At 36.5% G+C, this 16615-nt stretch overlaps 2 protein-coding genes across 5 annotated transcripts; both read left to right on the top strand.

The window, feature by feature from the left end:
- Nucleotides 1-659: 659 nt before the first annotated feature.
- LOC132165407 (uncharacterized) lies at nucleotides 660-8497 on the top strand. 4 transcript variants are annotated; one of them, XM_059575949.1, is made up of 14 exons: nucleotides 660-927; nucleotides 1790-1933; nucleotides 2061-2177; nucleotides 2260-2344; nucleotides 3960-4068; nucleotides 4211-4278; nucleotides 4407-4532; nucleotides 4610-4661; nucleotides 4788-5694; nucleotides 6016-6216; nucleotides 6346-6406; nucleotides 7625-7738; nucleotides 7862-7975; nucleotides 8058-8497. In XM_059575949.1, exons 1-14 carry the CDS (start codon nucleotides 857-859, stop codon nucleotides 8151-8153), a joined length of 2265 nt encoding a protein of 754 aa, XP_059431932.1. In that variant the 5' UTR covers nucleotides 660-856; the 3' UTR covers nucleotides 8154-8497. The 4 variants fall into 4 exon arrangements, with proteins under 4 accessions (XP_059431932.1, XP_059431931.1, XP_059431933.1 ...); XM_059575948.1 differs by having other exon boundaries at nucleotides 4610-5694; XM_059575950.1 differs by lacking the exons at nucleotides 6346-6406; nucleotides 7625-7738; nucleotides 7862-7975; nucleotides 8058-8497 and having other exon boundaries at nucleotides 4610-5694; nucleotides 5990-6150.
- Nucleotides 8498-9723: 1226 nt separating this feature from the next.
- On the top strand, nucleotides 9724-12451 carry LOC132166115 (uncharacterized). Its single transcript, XM_059576880.1, has 4 exons — nucleotides 9724-9861; nucleotides 10887-11042; nucleotides 11873-11937; nucleotides 12137-12451. The coding sequence occupies exons 2-4, from the start codon at nucleotides 10898-10900 to the stop codon at nucleotides 12203-12205; spliced, it is 279 nt and encodes a 92-aa protein (XP_059432863.1). The 5' UTR covers nucleotides 9724-9861; nucleotides 10887-10897; the 3' UTR covers nucleotides 12206-12451.
- Nucleotides 12452-16615: the final 4164 nt, after the last annotated feature.

Below are 16615 nucleotides of genomic sequence, written 5' to 3'. Positions count from 1 at the left end.
ATTTTTTATCACAAAAGGTCCTTTTGGTTTTGATAAAAGACTAAATTTGTTTTTCCGTCCATTGACCGTTAGTTGACCTAACGAAACTCCACATGGACCAATTAGAAGCTGACATTTGGCATAAGTAGCCATGTCATCAATGATGACGTGGCATCAAATGAATTTTTTTTTTTAAAAAAAAAAAATTAAAAAATATAATTTTTCATAAAAAATAAAAAATAAAAAATTTGGGGGGTGGTAGTGGTACTGGGGTGGCCGAAACCACCCCCAGTGGGTACTGGGGTGGCTTGGCTCTAATGGTGGTTTGTGGGTGGTTTCGGCCACCCCCTCGGCTCCATGCCACCTCCAGTGGGTACTAGCCACCCTCCAATTTTTTATTTATTTTTATTATGAAAAATATATATTTTTAATTTTTTAATTTTAATTTTTTTTTAAAATAAAAAATTTAATTAAGTGTCACGTTATAACTGATGACGTAGTCACTTATGCCAAATGTCAACTTTTAATTGGTTAATGTGAAATTTTGTTAGGTTAACTTTGATCTTTTATCAAAATCAGAATGACCTCCTATAATAAAAAAATAAACCCAAATAAAAAAAAAAAAAATTAAGTGAACCCCTGAGTTATTTAGTATTTACCCCCATTAGAAATTGCGGAAATTTTCATCCTGTTCAGAGATTTTGTCGCCCCAATTTCGAGTCTTAACATTCAACGACGAGTTTGAACGAAGACAAGAAGCCCTTCTTCTCTCGACGGAGAGAGAGAGAGAGAGAGAGCCCTAATTAGGGCTTTCGCAAAATCAGAGGGCGATGTTTTCTCCCTACAACTATCTCAAACTTGTCTCGATCACAGCGAAATGACGGGAGGATCTCGACCGCTCGATCAGACCCCACTTTCATCCCTGCCCTCCGATGGTTTCCACCACAGGTCAGGAGTTCGGATTGATTTCCTTCATCATCTATCTATTTATGTGTTTCGCTAGGTGTCCTTGCTTGAGTTTTCCTTGTGCTTTGTTTGGAGGCCGAGAAAACGAAGGAAATGGAAGTTTCGAATGGATTTTTTTGTTTTGTCATTTCTGGATTTCTGAGATGCGATTGGTCGGAGCTTGGGATTTCGATACGAATTGTTCAGATTTGTCTCTAGATTCATGAGAATTATGATCTGGAATTGAAATGTCGAGCTTGGGTATCCCTGGAATGTGTTGCTCTGCTTTTAGGAACAGCTTTGTTTTTACTGAAAAAGAAAATCCAATGAGCTTAATCATATATAGCATGAATTGTGGGTCTGTTAATTACTGAAGGTGCACTGATGTTGCTCTTTTTGAGTAAGACGCTCAAATATCAGCCGTTGATTTTGAAGTGGTTTTAGGTTTGGGCATTTTCACTTGGGCTAGCTTTGTTCACTGATCTAATTCTTGGGGTTTTCATTCATTGATTAGCCTTTTTCTTGATAATTTATTAATTCAGTAAAAAACAACAAAGGGGACGAAACCAGAGTACACTGGAAGTATACGCAAAACCTGAACGTGTAAAGATGTGAAGAGCTAGCGAGAACCAATTTTTACAGAAGATAAACTTTAAAATAATTAAGAAAAGAAGGGGCAGAAGTAAATTTCAATCCAATTTGTCTGCATTGCAGTTTAAAATTTGTATTCTTTCCTCTGTCTATGTTTCAATATATATATATATATATAACAGTGCTTTTGGGAGGCTCAATTTGGATATAGATCATAACAACTTTATGTTCATATGACACGGCCCTCATATAGTGCCATTTCCAATATTTTCAGTGGTAGAAATATTTTCTGTTTGATAAAGCTGAGAGAGATATCTCCTAGGACAAAGCATGTGCCAAAAAGGCACTGGGGAGAAGCTTCTAAACCTGAGCCCAAAAGTGAAGCAGCCAGAGATCCAAGACGTGGTCTTCTCTCATGGTACATGCAATCAGTTTCACTCTCTCTTCTCTTACAAGTGATTTTTTTTTTTTTTGTTGAGATGGAAGCATGCTATTTATGAATTATAAATATTATTTTTTTATGCTCATTTTTTGTATTCGTTAAGGGTTGAGGCAGAGACATTGCGCCATTTGTCTGCTAAGTACTGCCCATTGGTGCCTCCTCCAAGATCAACTATTGCAGCAGCATTCAGTCACGATGGAAGAAAACTTGCTTCTACACAGTGAGTTGTCACTTGTGTTTGTTTTCTGATTCCAACTCTTGCCTTTCCTTGTAGTAAACTTCTGTCGTTTTGATTCCTGCAGTGGTGACCACACAGTAAAGATAATTGATTGTCAAACTGGAAGTTGCTTAAAGGTGTTAAGTGGTCATAGGAGGACTCCCTGGGTGGTAAGGCAGTAAGCTTGATTCATGCTAGTATGCTCTATTTATCTATAATTTGCTGGATCTTTTCTCATTATTAAAATAGTGTTGTTAATGTATAAGTTGTGCATTATTTTCAATGTAATCCTCACTGAAGAAGTGAATGTCTAATGTAAAGAGTTCATTGATGGTGCAGTACAACCAAATGAAGTCTATCCATGCTGTTTGTCGTGGGATAAGTGAATTTGTTTTCACCACTTTTATTCTAACATCTTCTGTGAGGATGAGGCCAGAGTTCTCTTTCTCATGGTATCTGTGGTTCTGTCTTCAAAAAGTGGCTTATGGTTGGACGTCAAGTCACCATATGCTTATGTGCAACTGATATCAAGTGTACTTACAAGGAGGCCTTAGGAATGAGGTCGTGGATTTAAGCCACCCAGTGTTAATTTTGGTCTAGGAGGCTGTTAGGGCTGGACTTAGGAGTGCTTACTTGTACTGATGTTCTTAAATGTATCTGAAAAAGGTTCCAGCAAGGCATTAAGTTATTGGGTGGGATTATAGATAGATTTTAAAATTTTAAACTAAGATTTCCTTACTTTATTCTTATTTAACATTTTAGACTGTGAAGTCAGAGGGAGACCTGATTGAATGACCTCAATTCCTCCTTCTGGCAAAGGTGTTAGGGCTATTTAAATAACTTATGATATCTCCATCAAATGTAGTTGCACACCTTTACTGGCTGCGAGGTAAAAGGCACTCTCCAAGAATGGTCAAATTGGCAGACTTTGACTTATGTTTTAAATGGATGCTAACATTGCTGAATTTAATATTTCAATTCTTTCATTTCTGCAATGAAGTAAGACTTTAAAAGAATGAATAGATTGTTTGGTAGCCCAAGAAAAAAAAAAAAAAAGATTCTTTTGGTAATCTATAGGAAAGCATGTAGTTGTTGCCAAAGCTTTTGATGGGTACTTTTGTTACGAGTGAAAATAGGAGTTCTCTCTGCAACTCATATGAGGATGTATTTGAGTCCAACTCACTTGTAATAGGTTCTGTTCTATTGTCTATCTCTTTTGTTTACCTAGCCATATTTGGATGGTTGGTTTGAAAATTACTTAGCTTTTCAATCTGAAAATCCTTCTGGAGTTAGAGTTACTGCTTGAATACAAAAGTAAGATATCAGGAAGAAGAAGGATTTTGAATCATTTTTGTGAGGCTGCAAGTGGTCAAGATATGGTAATTCTTTTATTCAGAAAACATTTTTTTAATTTAGATCAGCTTGTGTAACTGTTCAAATATGTATTACTAGTAGTTTCTCTGCGTAACAGGATACTTTTTCTGTTTCACCTGGATTGTCTGAAAAAATAGATAAATCTTGGCAGCAGCCGCTTCCTTTCTTAATCATTGGTCTTTGATTTTCTGGCTCCATGTGTTTCAATCTGTCAGGATTTCAGCTGTTGGTTTGACTTGTGTATGGCATTGCTGCCCCCTCCCTCTCCCTATTTCTTTTCAATTTTTCCTCGGAATAACCTCATTCTAACTTGTTTAGTACATGTGACTCTTGAATCTATTGCTTTGTCATGTGTATGACTTATCTATAAAGTACACTCTTTCTGTCAAAGTACTAATGGAGCTTTTACAGGTTAGGTTCCATCCATTGCATCCAGAAATACTTGCAAGTGGAAGCTTAGATTATGAAGTTCGGTTATGGGATGCAAACACATCTGAGTGTATAGGATCACGGGATTTCTGTAATTTTAACTCAGACTCTCACATGAATACCTTCTGCAATAGTGGCCAAAGTTTACTCTTAAATAAAATTTAAATACAATTTTGTAGCTTATATTGCTACTCATATGGTGGATCTTATCGCTATTTTTTTTATCCTAACAGATCGCCCCATTGCATCCATTGCTTTCCATGCAAAAGGGGATATCCTTGCTGTTGCATCAGGCCACAAGGTAGTGATTTTTGCCTTAAAAAAAACTTTTCATGTAGTTCTATCATGCCTAAATCTTTTTACTTGTTTAAGTTCATAAGTCATGATTTTGTACATCCTGTATGACTGACAAATAAAATCAATTTTCAGTTATACATATGGCAGTACAACAAGAGAGGAGAAGCTTCATCGCCGGCCATTGTATTAAAGACAAGGCGTTCACTACGAGCAGTGCATTTTCACCCACATGCTGCTTCATTTCTCTTAACTGCTGAGGTCAATTATCTAAAGGACATTTGATCAGTTATTTACTTGTACTATAATACAGGTTACATTATTGGACTGATATGCAGGTCAATGATCTTGACTCTTCAGATTCCACAATGACACGCGCAACATCTTTGGGTTACTTGCAATATCCTCCTCCAGCTGTTTTTGTTGCAAATGTTCATTCCAATGAACGTGTTAGTTTGATTGCTGAACTACCTCTCATATCTTTCCCTTTCTTGTTTGTGCCTTCGTTTGCCTTAGATTCACGGATAGAATTGCAGCATGCTAATCAGCCTGTTGGTTTGAGTAGCATGCAAGTGGAGCCTGCTGCTTCAATGCAGTTTCAACTGGATACAAATGAAGCACAGCATTATGATAGAATGGTGTCTCCTATGGAAACATTTCCTGCTATTCCTACCGGCTCACATAGTGCTATGGAAGATACTGCCACTAACCATTTCACTAGCGAAGCAGGAAATGGTGTTTATGACCCCACAGTTAATGCTATGGAAATTGATGAAATGCAGACTGTTGGGAGAAGCCAGCGTGGAAGCTCTACTAACTTAGATACTGTTGGTGGTATCAATACTGCCTTTTGTGGAGCACGTGGATATATTCCAACACGCTTGGATCTTGCTGAGTTTGGGCAATTTCATCAATTTTTACCTTACAGAGACCCAAGTGGTTGGGAGCTACCTTTTTTGCAAGGATGGTTAATGGGTCAAAGCCACGCTGGTCTTCCTTCAATGCTGCCGCTTAATGGTGATGATGGTAATCGTGAGCAGTCAGCTCAACATATAGGTTCCTCCATCTTGGCATCTCATGTGTCTACTCATAATCTGACAATGCCAGGCAGCATCAGTGTATCTGCTGTTTCTGGAAGATCTAACTTGCGACATCATTTTCCACACTCCCACTACTCTGTATCAGAACCTTTGGAGGGTGCCGCTCCAGTTAATGCCCCAAATGATCGGGTTGATCCTCAACCCATTATTAGTAGAATCCAGTCGGAAGTCACAACCTCACTTGCTGCTGCAACTGCTGCAACTGCTGCAGAGCTACCTTGTACTGTGAAGCTAAGAGTATGGGCACATGATATAAAAAATCCATGTGCCGCACTCAATGCTGAAAGATGCTGCTTAACCATACCTCATGCTGTTCTTTGTAGGTAAGCAGGAAATTTTTTATCTTCAATTTCAATTGTTTGATGCTTTGGTATAGTACTGGATATTACTACTGCAGCATGGCCTTCAAAAGTTTATTGCATTTTCTTGTATCATCACCATCTTTTTTTCTTTTGTTACAATTGCTATTATTTTATGGATATGCAGTATTCATTGATAGGAGTGTCATCATTTTATTTGTGTAAAGACATGAAGCCCAACTCGGTAAAATTTTAAAGAGGGCGTTGCATTTAATAACTTTTTTTTTTTGGATAGCCAGCCATTACTCTTACATTATAGAGTTTGGGTTACAATTGTATTTTCAGTGAAATGGGTGCCCATTTTTCGCCTTGTGGGAGATTTTTAGCTGCCTGTGTTGCATGCACACTTCCTCATATGGAAGCTGATCCAGGTTATCACACTCTAATACATCAAGATCCTGGGGCTGCGTCATCCCCAACTCGACATCCAGTCTCAGCTCACCAAGTCATATACGAGCTCCGCATTTATTCCCTTGAGAAGGCAACGTAAAGCTTCATTCCTAATGTCAATTCTTTATATGGACACAACGTTGTCCTTTTCTTTTTATTTTTTTCTATTAAATTTTTATATTGAAGATGTAACCTTATTCATACATTGTTTAATTTGCTTTGCAGCTTTGGTTCAGTGCTTGTATCACGAGCGATAAGAGCTGCTCATTGTTTGACTTCTATCCAGGTCAGCTGCCTTTTGTAGAAAAATGAGACGCACATCTGAAGTCATTGTACTTATGGCTGGGAAAGTGTCAAGTTTTCATTTCAAATGTTTTAAAACCACAATTCTTCATCAACCCATAAAAACAATTGGGTTGCAGGTCACTAGTCCAACATTTGGCCAACCATGGTTGTTGGTAATTTGTTAAAATATCAATTTTCAATCAGCAAATAAACTAATCTATACTAGCAAGTGTATACATGTTCGTTAAGAGAAGAGTTTAGATCTCTCAGTCATGTGCCAGTGATTTTACTAGTACCCCTGTTCAATTGTTTATTTTGAGTTGTTTACATATAGGATGTGTTTAAATTTTTGCACCAAGCATGTTGACATTTCTGTGTTAACCTTACTTCAAAAAGAACTGCTGCAGGATGCAAGAATTATCTGCAGTTTAACAATCCAACACTGATAGGTCAAACCGTTTAATTTAGTTTGTCAATGATCTAAGCAGTCAATTGTCAAGTTCTAGGTTGTAAGACATCAAACATATGACTGAACTATGTTCTATTAGAATATAGATGCACTAGGCCTATTGTTTCTGGAATGATGTAGTGTGTAATTACATCTTATGTTTCTGTTACTTATTCTTCATGCTTATCATGGACACAGATTTTTCCCCCCCACTCTTTATCTGAATTTTCAACAATCTGCTAATGATTTGTAAAGAGTACTACAGTTACCATATTAAGTGATTGTTTCATTGAATCATACAAGTTACTTGCTCTATTTTATGCTAATGCACTTTGTTAAACCAATAAATGGAATTTAATTGAGGGTGCCAAAAATCTGTGTAAGATTTGGCATATGGCATGTACCCGGGTCTTTCATTTCCTTTTCACCAAGTTCTCAGCTTTGCAATGTAACATTTTAGATACTGTAATCAAACAAATGACATCTTCTTCTGGAAATCCTAGCTATTCTTAGAATGGTATTTGGATTTAGGAATATAGCATGCATTTAGATTGAAGTATTGATGACAATCTTAAAGTTTGATGTACTTCATGCACTTTGCATCAAATTGTGTTTGTTCATTTGGTTCATTGAATTGATTTAAGTGCCAAAATTTCAGTGTTCTGTTTATATTGATGCCAAAGATCATAGAGATTATTTTGTTGTGTATTACCAAAAGGCTTTATAGTATATTGGTATGTGAGCTGAACCCGTCATTTGTTGTGTATGCAGTTCTCACCTACATCTGAGCACATATTACTTGCCTATGGCCGACGTCATGGTTCTCTTCTTAAAAGCATTGTCATTGATGGGGAAACAACTGTGCCTATTTACACAGTTCTGGAGGTAAAAGCATTTTCATTGCATGTCCTTACTTTTAAAGTCATTTGTCCTTTTAAAATGCCACTTTACAGTGTTGGACTTGTCCTCTGTTAGACTCGCGTCTTATATTTTGTTCTTGTTATTCAGGTTTACAGGGTTTCAGATATGGAGCTTGTGGGAGTGCTTCCAAGTGCTGAGGATGAGGTCAATGTCGCTTGCTTTCATCCATTTGCTGGAGGAGGTCTTGTTTATGGAACGAAGGTGTGCTTTCATTAGTTCTGGGAAAATCTTGGTTATTTTCGGTATTGATGTTACTAAACTGCTGTTTTGCTGTTGAATGCAGGAAGGGAAGCTTAGGGTTCTACAATGTGATGGTGGTCGTCGTGTGAATTGCGCCAAATCAAATTGTTTTCCCGAGGAAAACGTGGCTCTTGGATGACAGTGAGCCAGGTTGTGGCATATTCTTCCCTTTTTTTTTTGGGGGAAAACAGTTCTCAGCTTTGCTCTTTACATGTTCTGCATAATCCTTTTCTTTTCCCCCTTTTTTCTTTCTTTCATTTAACCCCCCTTGCATAGATGACAAAAGACTTTTTGTAAATACTAGTCATAGCTTAAAAGACTTTAACTTTTCAAATGCTAACAAAGATGGTGGCTAATCTTTCTACTTGGCATGGGTTGAATTTGGTGACATGTAATTGAAACACCCTACTTTTTCCGGGCTTGTCCGGGAAAAATATTTGTCAAATTAAATGAGCAAAACAAAATATGGTACTTATGATTTTATTTGTTGATCAAGCCACACGGATTTGTACAAGGAGTTTCTTTCAAGTTCAGTCGATTAATCTGGCATGTTCAAAATGCATGTGATTCTTAAAATTACACATAAGAATCACATGCTCTATTAAAAATTCATTTGAAAATAAAAAGTAAAACCAATGAAATTTTCCAAAGAAAGATATTCACTACGCTAACAAATGGGTTGGTGTAATCCTGTATATCAGTTTACATGCAGCAATGTTTCTCTCTTTTGCTTTTATGGTTCCTTGGATGTTGTTGACCGTTAATCCAAACAACCTAATCAGAGAATGATTATACATTTAAATCTGACCTTTGATTTGCAAATGGGAAGTATCTTGGTAGGACTATTTTGGCTGGCTTTCTTCATGTTATAGTTTTAAGTTTCAATGAACTTCAATAATGGCTTCATAATATATATATATATATATATATATATATATATATATGACTTAAAAAGGTCATCCCATGATTGTTTAGATCTCGTTCGACCATTTTTGTAACAAAATCTAATAAATCAACAAGTGTCTCCTAAGACGTATGCTTAACAGCCGTGAACTACTTCCTCTATTTTTCACCCAACGTCTAAAATTTTGTGACACCCAAAATACGCAGAGTCCAAAGTCTCTCACACCCACCTTTCTTCTCCCTTCTCTCTTTCTCACATCTTTTCTGAAAAATTTATATCAGTGAAAGACAGTGTTTTCTTTAACAACTGGGAGTCTGGGTGATAAGTTTTCTTTATCACAAAGGCAATTTGCTTGACTTATGCGTTAAACAGATTATTTGGTGAAAAAAAAAAAAAAAAAAGAAGAAGAAGAAGAAGAAGAGCTTGCAGTTGCAGGACATAGCTTCATAAAAAGAGTTTGGTGAGATTGCAGGACATGGCTTCTCCAGCACCATCTGGATTCCACATTTCCACGGCGTAATTTCATAGCTTCTTCACATGATCAAAACCCACCAGAAATCATCACCCAATTGAAAAAAAAAAAAGTGTTTCGCCGATAGAAATTTTACTGACCACGTGAGAAAGAGAGAAGAAAGAGGAAAGGGAGAAGAAATGTCTGGAGGTGAGAGACTGTCGGACTCTTTAACTGTTTGGCGGTCACAAAATTTCAGACGGGAGTAGGAGAAAGAGTTAACGGCGGTTAAATATAATAAAGCAAACACGTTGACGGCGGTTAAGTTTCTGTCCATCAGACACACTCACCCTAAACCCACGCAGTCTTCTTTCTCCTTCACGCTCAAAACGCACGCACAGCTCCTCTCTCTCTCTCTCTCTCTGTCGAGCTTCTGATCTTCTCTCCTTCACGCTCAACACGCAGTTCTCTCTCTCTGGGTTGGCATCTCAGGTACTCTCATCTCTCTCTCTCTCTCTCTCTTTGTTGAATCGTATGGAGCGTTTCATTCTCTAGAGAAAGAAAATTTTCAGATATGCGAATCGTATGTAGTGTTTTTGGCGTGGTTTTGTTATTATTTGGTTTGATTTCCCGAACCTCTTTCTCTGCTTTTTTTGCTGATAAGGAGGTGGGTAACCAGCCCCATTCTCTGGTAGTTCCTGAATTGGTACCAGGCTGTGCAGTATAATCCTTCTCTGTATCTCTCTCTCTCTCTCTCTCTCTCTCTCTCTCTGTGATTAAACTCGGGGTCTACTAGCCTGGTCAGAAATAGCCGGTACTTGTTTGTGAAAATGTCTGACCAAACCTTTTTCACTTGTCTGATAAATCCAACACTGTTACCTTAAAGCAGATCTTATTTAGGTAAGGAAATGTAGGGTTTAGCTTACTGGGAAATAGGGGAAATAGAATACATGTTGATACAAGAAATAAAAATCTAGGGTTTACTAACACTTTTCCGTCGTAGTCGTGATGCTTGACTAAAATTAATGTTGGGTTCATTGCTAGAATTATAGAATCAAATGACCCATGCTTCCCCTCATCAAACTCATTTCTCTGTAATGAACAATCTATCCTTTTGAATAATTTATTCTGTGTCAAATTTCCAAGAAACAAGAAAATCTCTTTTGCACGAGCAAGGCGAAGATGTACTAGACAAGTTGAGGAAGAAGAATTTAACTAACTGAAGCAGAGAAGCGAGAAAAGTATGTTCTTTTTTTTAAAAAAAAAAAGAAAAAAAAAAATACCGTTTGGTCTAAAGTTTATTTAATCTATAATTGGATTTCGAGAAAAAGCTTCTTCTTGTTGGATCTAATTGCTTTGGCATTATGTATTGATTTGTTTGCTTTCATAGGAAATGTTAAGGAAAAAATTGAACTGAAATATGAATCTTTTTGTTCTGTTAGTTTCTTTGGGTATTGAACTGTTGGGCTTAGGTTCATTGATTTGTTGTATTGCTTGATTTGTTTCCCTGCATTTAGGGTGAAAGAAAATGGCACTGGGGTTGATCTTAGGCTTAGGAAGGGCATTTAGAAGAAAGCGGACATCATCCCTTGACATTCTCTCTTCAAAGCGGGCACCACGAGATTACTACAAAGGGAAGAACTGCAAACCCACTGGATTCCATACCCGCAAAGGTTTGCCCATTTTCCCCTGCATATATAGTCATTTTATTAGGTGATTTATCTATCCATTGAACATTTTCTCATTTTATTAGGTTTGCTCATTTTCTGCTTGTTTCAACATTGAGCTTCTTATCTTTCTCTCATTGTCTCTTCCTCATTTTGTGTGTGATTTTCAAGGCGGTGCTCCCACACCTTAAAATTTATTCATTCACCTCTTTCAAGAGACATACCACAAAGTGGGCCGAATTGAGCTGAACTAAGCAATGGATGGCCCCCCTCCCCCCAAATAGAGGAAAAAAAGAACAGGGCGGAGGGTGAGTTCATGGTTCAATTCCATAATGTATATGTGTACTTATCAATCAAGAGAGACAGAGACGGAGAAATCAGGGGAAAAAAAAAAAATCTTTTAGTGATTTTTTTACTTTCAAGAAAAGTTAAAAGAGAAATCAGAACAACTCTTCACTAAATTCCAGCTGGCTCCCTCCTCTTACTCCCCCTCTTGCCTTCCCAAATTTTCTTTTTCTTGTCAATAAAGAAGGAAATAACCAAGTTGTTTCTGTGGCCTCTGAACATCTCTTATCTAACTGATACCGATTCTTTTATTGGTAGCATCTTTCAAGTGGGTTTTTTCCTTTGCATGGGAGAAAAATGGGGAAGGGTTGTGGCGTGGGGGCCTTTATAAATGTGGTTAATATCATGTATGTGTGTACTTATCAATCAAGAGTTCATGGTTCAACTTATGCTGTTTCTGGTTAAGTCCCATATTTTGAGCTGCAGCATCTAACTAACTGAAGTTCATGCTTCATTTGCTTCTTTCTAATGTATTTAGAATATTGGTGCAGGTGGATATGTTGTGGTAAAGGAAAAGCTGCCAAATTATGTAGTCCCGGATTTAACTGACTTCAAGGTACTTATTTCTATGAACTTAACAAATCAATTTGTATATATTTGGATGTTGTGAACCTTGTGCAGAATGCTAATTGACATGGAAGCTTGGTGGGGCTTCATTTTATTGTTAATCAATAAATCCCAACATCTATGTTGATTTGCTTCCCTTTTTAGTGCTAGTAAATAGCAACTCATGTCATCCCCCCCTTTGAGTGCAGCTAAAGCCATATGTCTCACAGTGCCCGAGAGAACTTAAAACTACAGAAGCAGCTGATGCAGTAAAATAAGGCAGCTATGTGACTGTAGCTTTGATCCCCCTCTTTATGTTCTGGTGATAACCGTGATATTGTGATGAACAAATCTGACTAGTTTTGAGAAAATATAACGTCAGTTTGGATGTTACTTCTTAAATTAGAAGAATTATATGAACATGTTGAGTACTTTCACCCCCTGTTTCATATTTTCAACGATTGTGACTTTAGCATGAATTCAATAAAATTTGCAAAATATAGAATTATGGGATTTTAGACGAATTTTAATCGTAAGCTCTTTTTAAGTTTTTTTTTTTTTTGGTTATGTTTGTTCATTTTTAAATTTGGTATTTGCTTGTCTCTTAATGTGGTTGCTTAATTGAAATTTGCTTCTCTTGGAAGAGGATGAGAGGAGCCTTCTGTTTGTTAACTTTTTTAATGCCATTTGACTGCCATACATATATTTTCTGACTGAGAATTTTATTTAAAAAAAAAAAAAAAAAGCTTGACGTAGAAATTTAAATAGGCGTTTTGACTCAAGAATTTATCTTAAATTTACTAAAAAAATAATCACTGCCCTAACAAATGGGTTGGTTCAACTCAATCCTATATATCAGTCTACATGCATCAATCTTTCTCTTTTGCTTTATGGTTCTAGAATGTTGTTGACTGTTAATCCAAACAAAAATCAGAGAATGATTATACTGTGGAAGCTGACCTTTGAAAAACAAAGAAATGTCGTTTTGCAAATGGGAAGAATCTTGGTAAAAGCTATTTTGGCCGGCTTGCTGCATGTTTTAGTTTAAGTTTCAATGAATTTCAGTGATGGCTTCATAATCAGCCAAAATCAGTACTTCTTCCTAAACCCACCCAATGCAAGGTGCTGAGAAAGGTGTCTTCTTTGGATTATGACATTTTCTATGATTGATAGCTCTATATACAAGAATATTGAAGACGGCTACGATTAAACTAGACTATATTAAAGACAAAAATGTCTGCATCATCAGATGATGGACAACCTTGTGTGTCAAACATGGTTTGGTTAAATCATCGCTTATCTCTAAAAGCTTAAGCGGATAAGAAATGAATTGATACTTTGATACTGTCCTCACGTGTGGGACATACAACACGTGGACTATTTGAATTGAAGATTGGGATAAACTGTATGATGCTGGACAAAAACAAAAACTCGGTCTTTAATACCAAAGTTGATGCAGGACAAAAACCCTTGAGAAGAAAGCTTAGAGGGAGAGAGAGAGACTAAGAAGAGAGGGAGAAGCCGAGAGAAGAGAAAAGAAGCCGGGAAATGAAGAAAGAAGGTCAGGAAAAAAGGGAAAATTAGGGGAGAGATGAAGACAAATCCATGTCCATAAAACTATTCATCAAAAGCTGTCAAATACAATAGAAACTTAAGCTTAAATAGAATAAAGCCTAAACCCTAACTCTAACCCTAGTAGTACTTGGGCTAACGGCGGCTAAAAAAACCTAAAGTCCAAAATAAAATAGTATAGCCTATATGAAAAATAAATAAATAAATAAAAACAGAAGGCAACTAAAAGTCCAATAAAGCCCAAAAAGGGGCAAATGTTTGGTACATTGCATCATTGCAGAAGAGTTAAGGTTCAAAATCAAAACTTAAGTTCTAATACCAAATTAAATTACTATCCCAACTTAAACCGATAGATAATAATAATTTAATTAATAGTTTGTTAAAGATTATACCACTGTCGTAATAATATTGCAAACTAAGTTCAAACTCGAATTGGGAAATGGTCAGCTTTGAAATAATTTGGCAAAATGTCAAATTTGCAGAATTGTTCTTGCGGTGGAGAACAGAAGATTTGGAACCTTCCTTTGTTAGATATATATGCTTTTGACCATGGCACTTAGTTTCTGCATTGGAGACTTGTTATTCAGATTCTGAAATACATATATTTTATGTTATCCGTTAACCTGCCATTTATTTTAAAAGCTTAAACTTAGAGAAAATTGTGAATTTAATATTCGAACACTCACTTTCACATGTGGGCTTAAACTCTTCTTCAATAAGTAAGGTTCAACAAGTCTTATGGCCTGTTTGGGAGCGTTTGATGGACTTAAAAGTGCTTTTAACACTCAAAAAATCTGTTTGAAAAAAAAAGTACTTGTTTGGTAAAAAAATTAAAAATACTTTTAAATGTTAAAAAAGGCCTAAAAATGAGCAAAACATACTTTTGGCAAAAATTTAAAAATAAAGCTTTTGCCCAAAAACTCTTTTTGACTTAAAAACTTTATTTCTCAAACGCAATCACAAATAGCCTTTTAGTTGAAATGACGGCTAATATAGAATTATGGTTCAAACTCAGGACCAAATACCACGTTAAATCATTAGTTATTCTAAAACTTAAGCCGGTAAAGAATTAATATGTGGGTACTGTGGCATTTGAGCTGCAGGAGATTCAGCATCGTCTATTAAGTTCTTTTGCTTGGGCTTAGAATTTCAAAATGGAATCATTTCAGCTCCATTGAACCAAAGCCGCCCACAGATTATGAACCAAGAAAACAGCATCTTCTTTACAATATGATGGACATGTATGCACACAGAAAGAAGCAAAGCAAAACCAAAGGGTGCCAAGATCGATTCCCCAATCTATAGATGTCTTTTCATGTAGTTTTATTTGATGCCCTAAATCAAATATAAAGTAGGGTTCAACGGCTGTGGCTGCACCTACTTTGTACAATAAATTTGGCTTTTGTCGCTAAAATTTTGAAAGTCATCACTAATACATTGTTACAGTTGCTCCGTTGAAAACAGTTGTTAGCTAGCGACAATTTTAGTGTTGTTGCTAATATATCATTATCAACAATGACTTTTGTCATCATGAATAATGTTAGAAGTCGTCACAGGTAGCATAAGAACCTACTGATGTGTCGTAGCTGATGACAAGTTATCACTAACGACCTACTGATAACTCCTTACTTCATTTTTTTCTTTCTTTGCTTTTTCAAAACAGAAGTTAAATGAATTAGGGCTGAGCAAATTACTGACTTCCGACCGACTTTCGACCAACACCGACTGTTACCGACTAGATGGTGGACGGGAGGTAGCATGATTTTTTTTTTTATTCCGAATTTTTCGGTGTGGTAAGTGGAAGAGGTTTTTTAACCGAACCGATTTTACCGACAAATTTGCCACTTTTCCACATACCGACATTATCGACACCGACATTACCGACTTCCAACCGACATAGACTTTACCACCGCCATTCGGTTTGAAAGGCGAAATAAAATAAAATTTGGCGCAATAAGTCAGTGAAATAACCGACTTTACCGACATTGTCAGTTTGAAAGGCGAAAATAAAATTTTTCTACCAAAACCAACATTACCGACCGACGCTCAGCCTAAAATGAATATACTAGGGGAATATAATGGCATGTGCCTTAGACAGATTAATATAAGATTCATTAATCGGCATCAATACACTCTGGTCCTCCAAATCATCTAACTAATATCTACAGATTTTATAATCTGCTAGATGTTGACTCGAGCCAAACTCGAGCGGAGCAAGATCAAAATGGTCCGCCAGATGTCCACAAGAGTTCTTCTAAAGACAAACAAGATTGGAACGTCATCAATGAGTAGTCATCCACCTCCCAACCACATTTTACAACTTCCAACTAATCAGACAAATGAGAATGGGCATGGGACCCCAACCCCCTCACTCCTCAGCATTCACAAACACAAGAAAAGGACTGCTGAAAAACCTCTAACCAAATCTAGCAACCCTAGCACTAGAAGAAAGGACATGGTATATTCCTTCCCATCAACATTTCTAGGGTTTCTTTTTTCTTCTCCCCAGCCAATCCAGACCCTACATTTGTTACATTGAATGGTCACATTTAGTCATATATATATATATTTGGCCAACTTCTTAGTACCATGTTGGTGACCCAACAAGTCCTAAACCTACAAGTTAAAAAACATGGGAACCCATAGTTTTGTTAGAGGCACTTGCACCTCTCCTAGTTACCATTTTGGTGACCTAATTAACTCCTAACCCTAAAAAGATTAAAAGATTGAGATCCTCCAAACCATATAAAAAATAAAAAATAAAAATGCTCGGAGTACAGTATTACAAATTGGCATTTTTGTTTATAATTGGTAAAATAATTAAAAGTATAGGATTAACCAGCCAACTAATAACTAATTAAAGAAACCTATAATAAAAGTACTTATAGTACCTATAGCAACACCCACATTAAAAACATGGGTGGTTTGCTTTGTTGCAGTAGAAAAGCAAACTGTGAGGTTTTTAGAAAAGCTTTTTACCAGAGAGACAGGGGTATTATTGTCTTTACGCATGATGGACACCTCGTGCTTCGATAAAAAAAAAAAAAAAAATTATTCCCTACAGAAGAAGCATCTGATATTAAAAATAAAAAAATATCAAGCGTTGACCAGTCAAA

The sequence above is a fragment of the Corylus avellana genome, chromosome ca11 (genome assembly GCF_901000735.1).
Source record: "Corylus avellana chromosome ca11, CavTom2PMs-1.0".
Taxonomy (NCBI): Eukaryota; Viridiplantae; Streptophyta; class Magnoliopsida; order Fagales; family Betulaceae; genus Corylus; species Corylus avellana.
Note: the sequence above shows the minus strand (reverse complement) of the source record. Positions and strands in the feature narration are given on the sequence as shown.

Excerpts from the sequence above, each read along its gene's own strand:
- LOC132165407 (XM_059575948.1), top strand. The coding sequence starts at position 857 with ATGACGGGAGGATCTCGACCGCTCGATCAGACCCCACTTTCATCCCTG. Across the intron at positions 928-1,789 it reads TCCGATGGTTTCCACCACAG|TGGTAGAAATATTTTCTGTT; the intron begins GTCAGGAGTTCG and ends CAATATTTTCAG. Across the intron at positions 4,533-4,609 it reads CATTTCTCTTAACTGCTGAG|GTCAATGATCTTGACTCTTC; the intron begins GTCAATTATCTA and ends ACTGATATGCAG.
- LOC132166115 (XM_059576880.1), top strand. The coding sequence starts at position 10,898 with ATGGCACTGGGGTTGATCTTAGGCTTAGGAAGGGCATTTAGAAGAAAG. Across the intron at positions 11,043-11,872 it reads TGGATTCCATACCCGCAAAG|GTGGATATGTTGTGGTAAAG; the intron begins GTTTGCCCATTT and ends ATATTGGTGCAG. Across the intron at positions 11,938-12,136 it reads CGGATTTAACTGACTTCAAG|CTAAAGCCATATGTCTCACA; the intron begins GTACTTATTTCT and ends CTTTGAGTGCAG.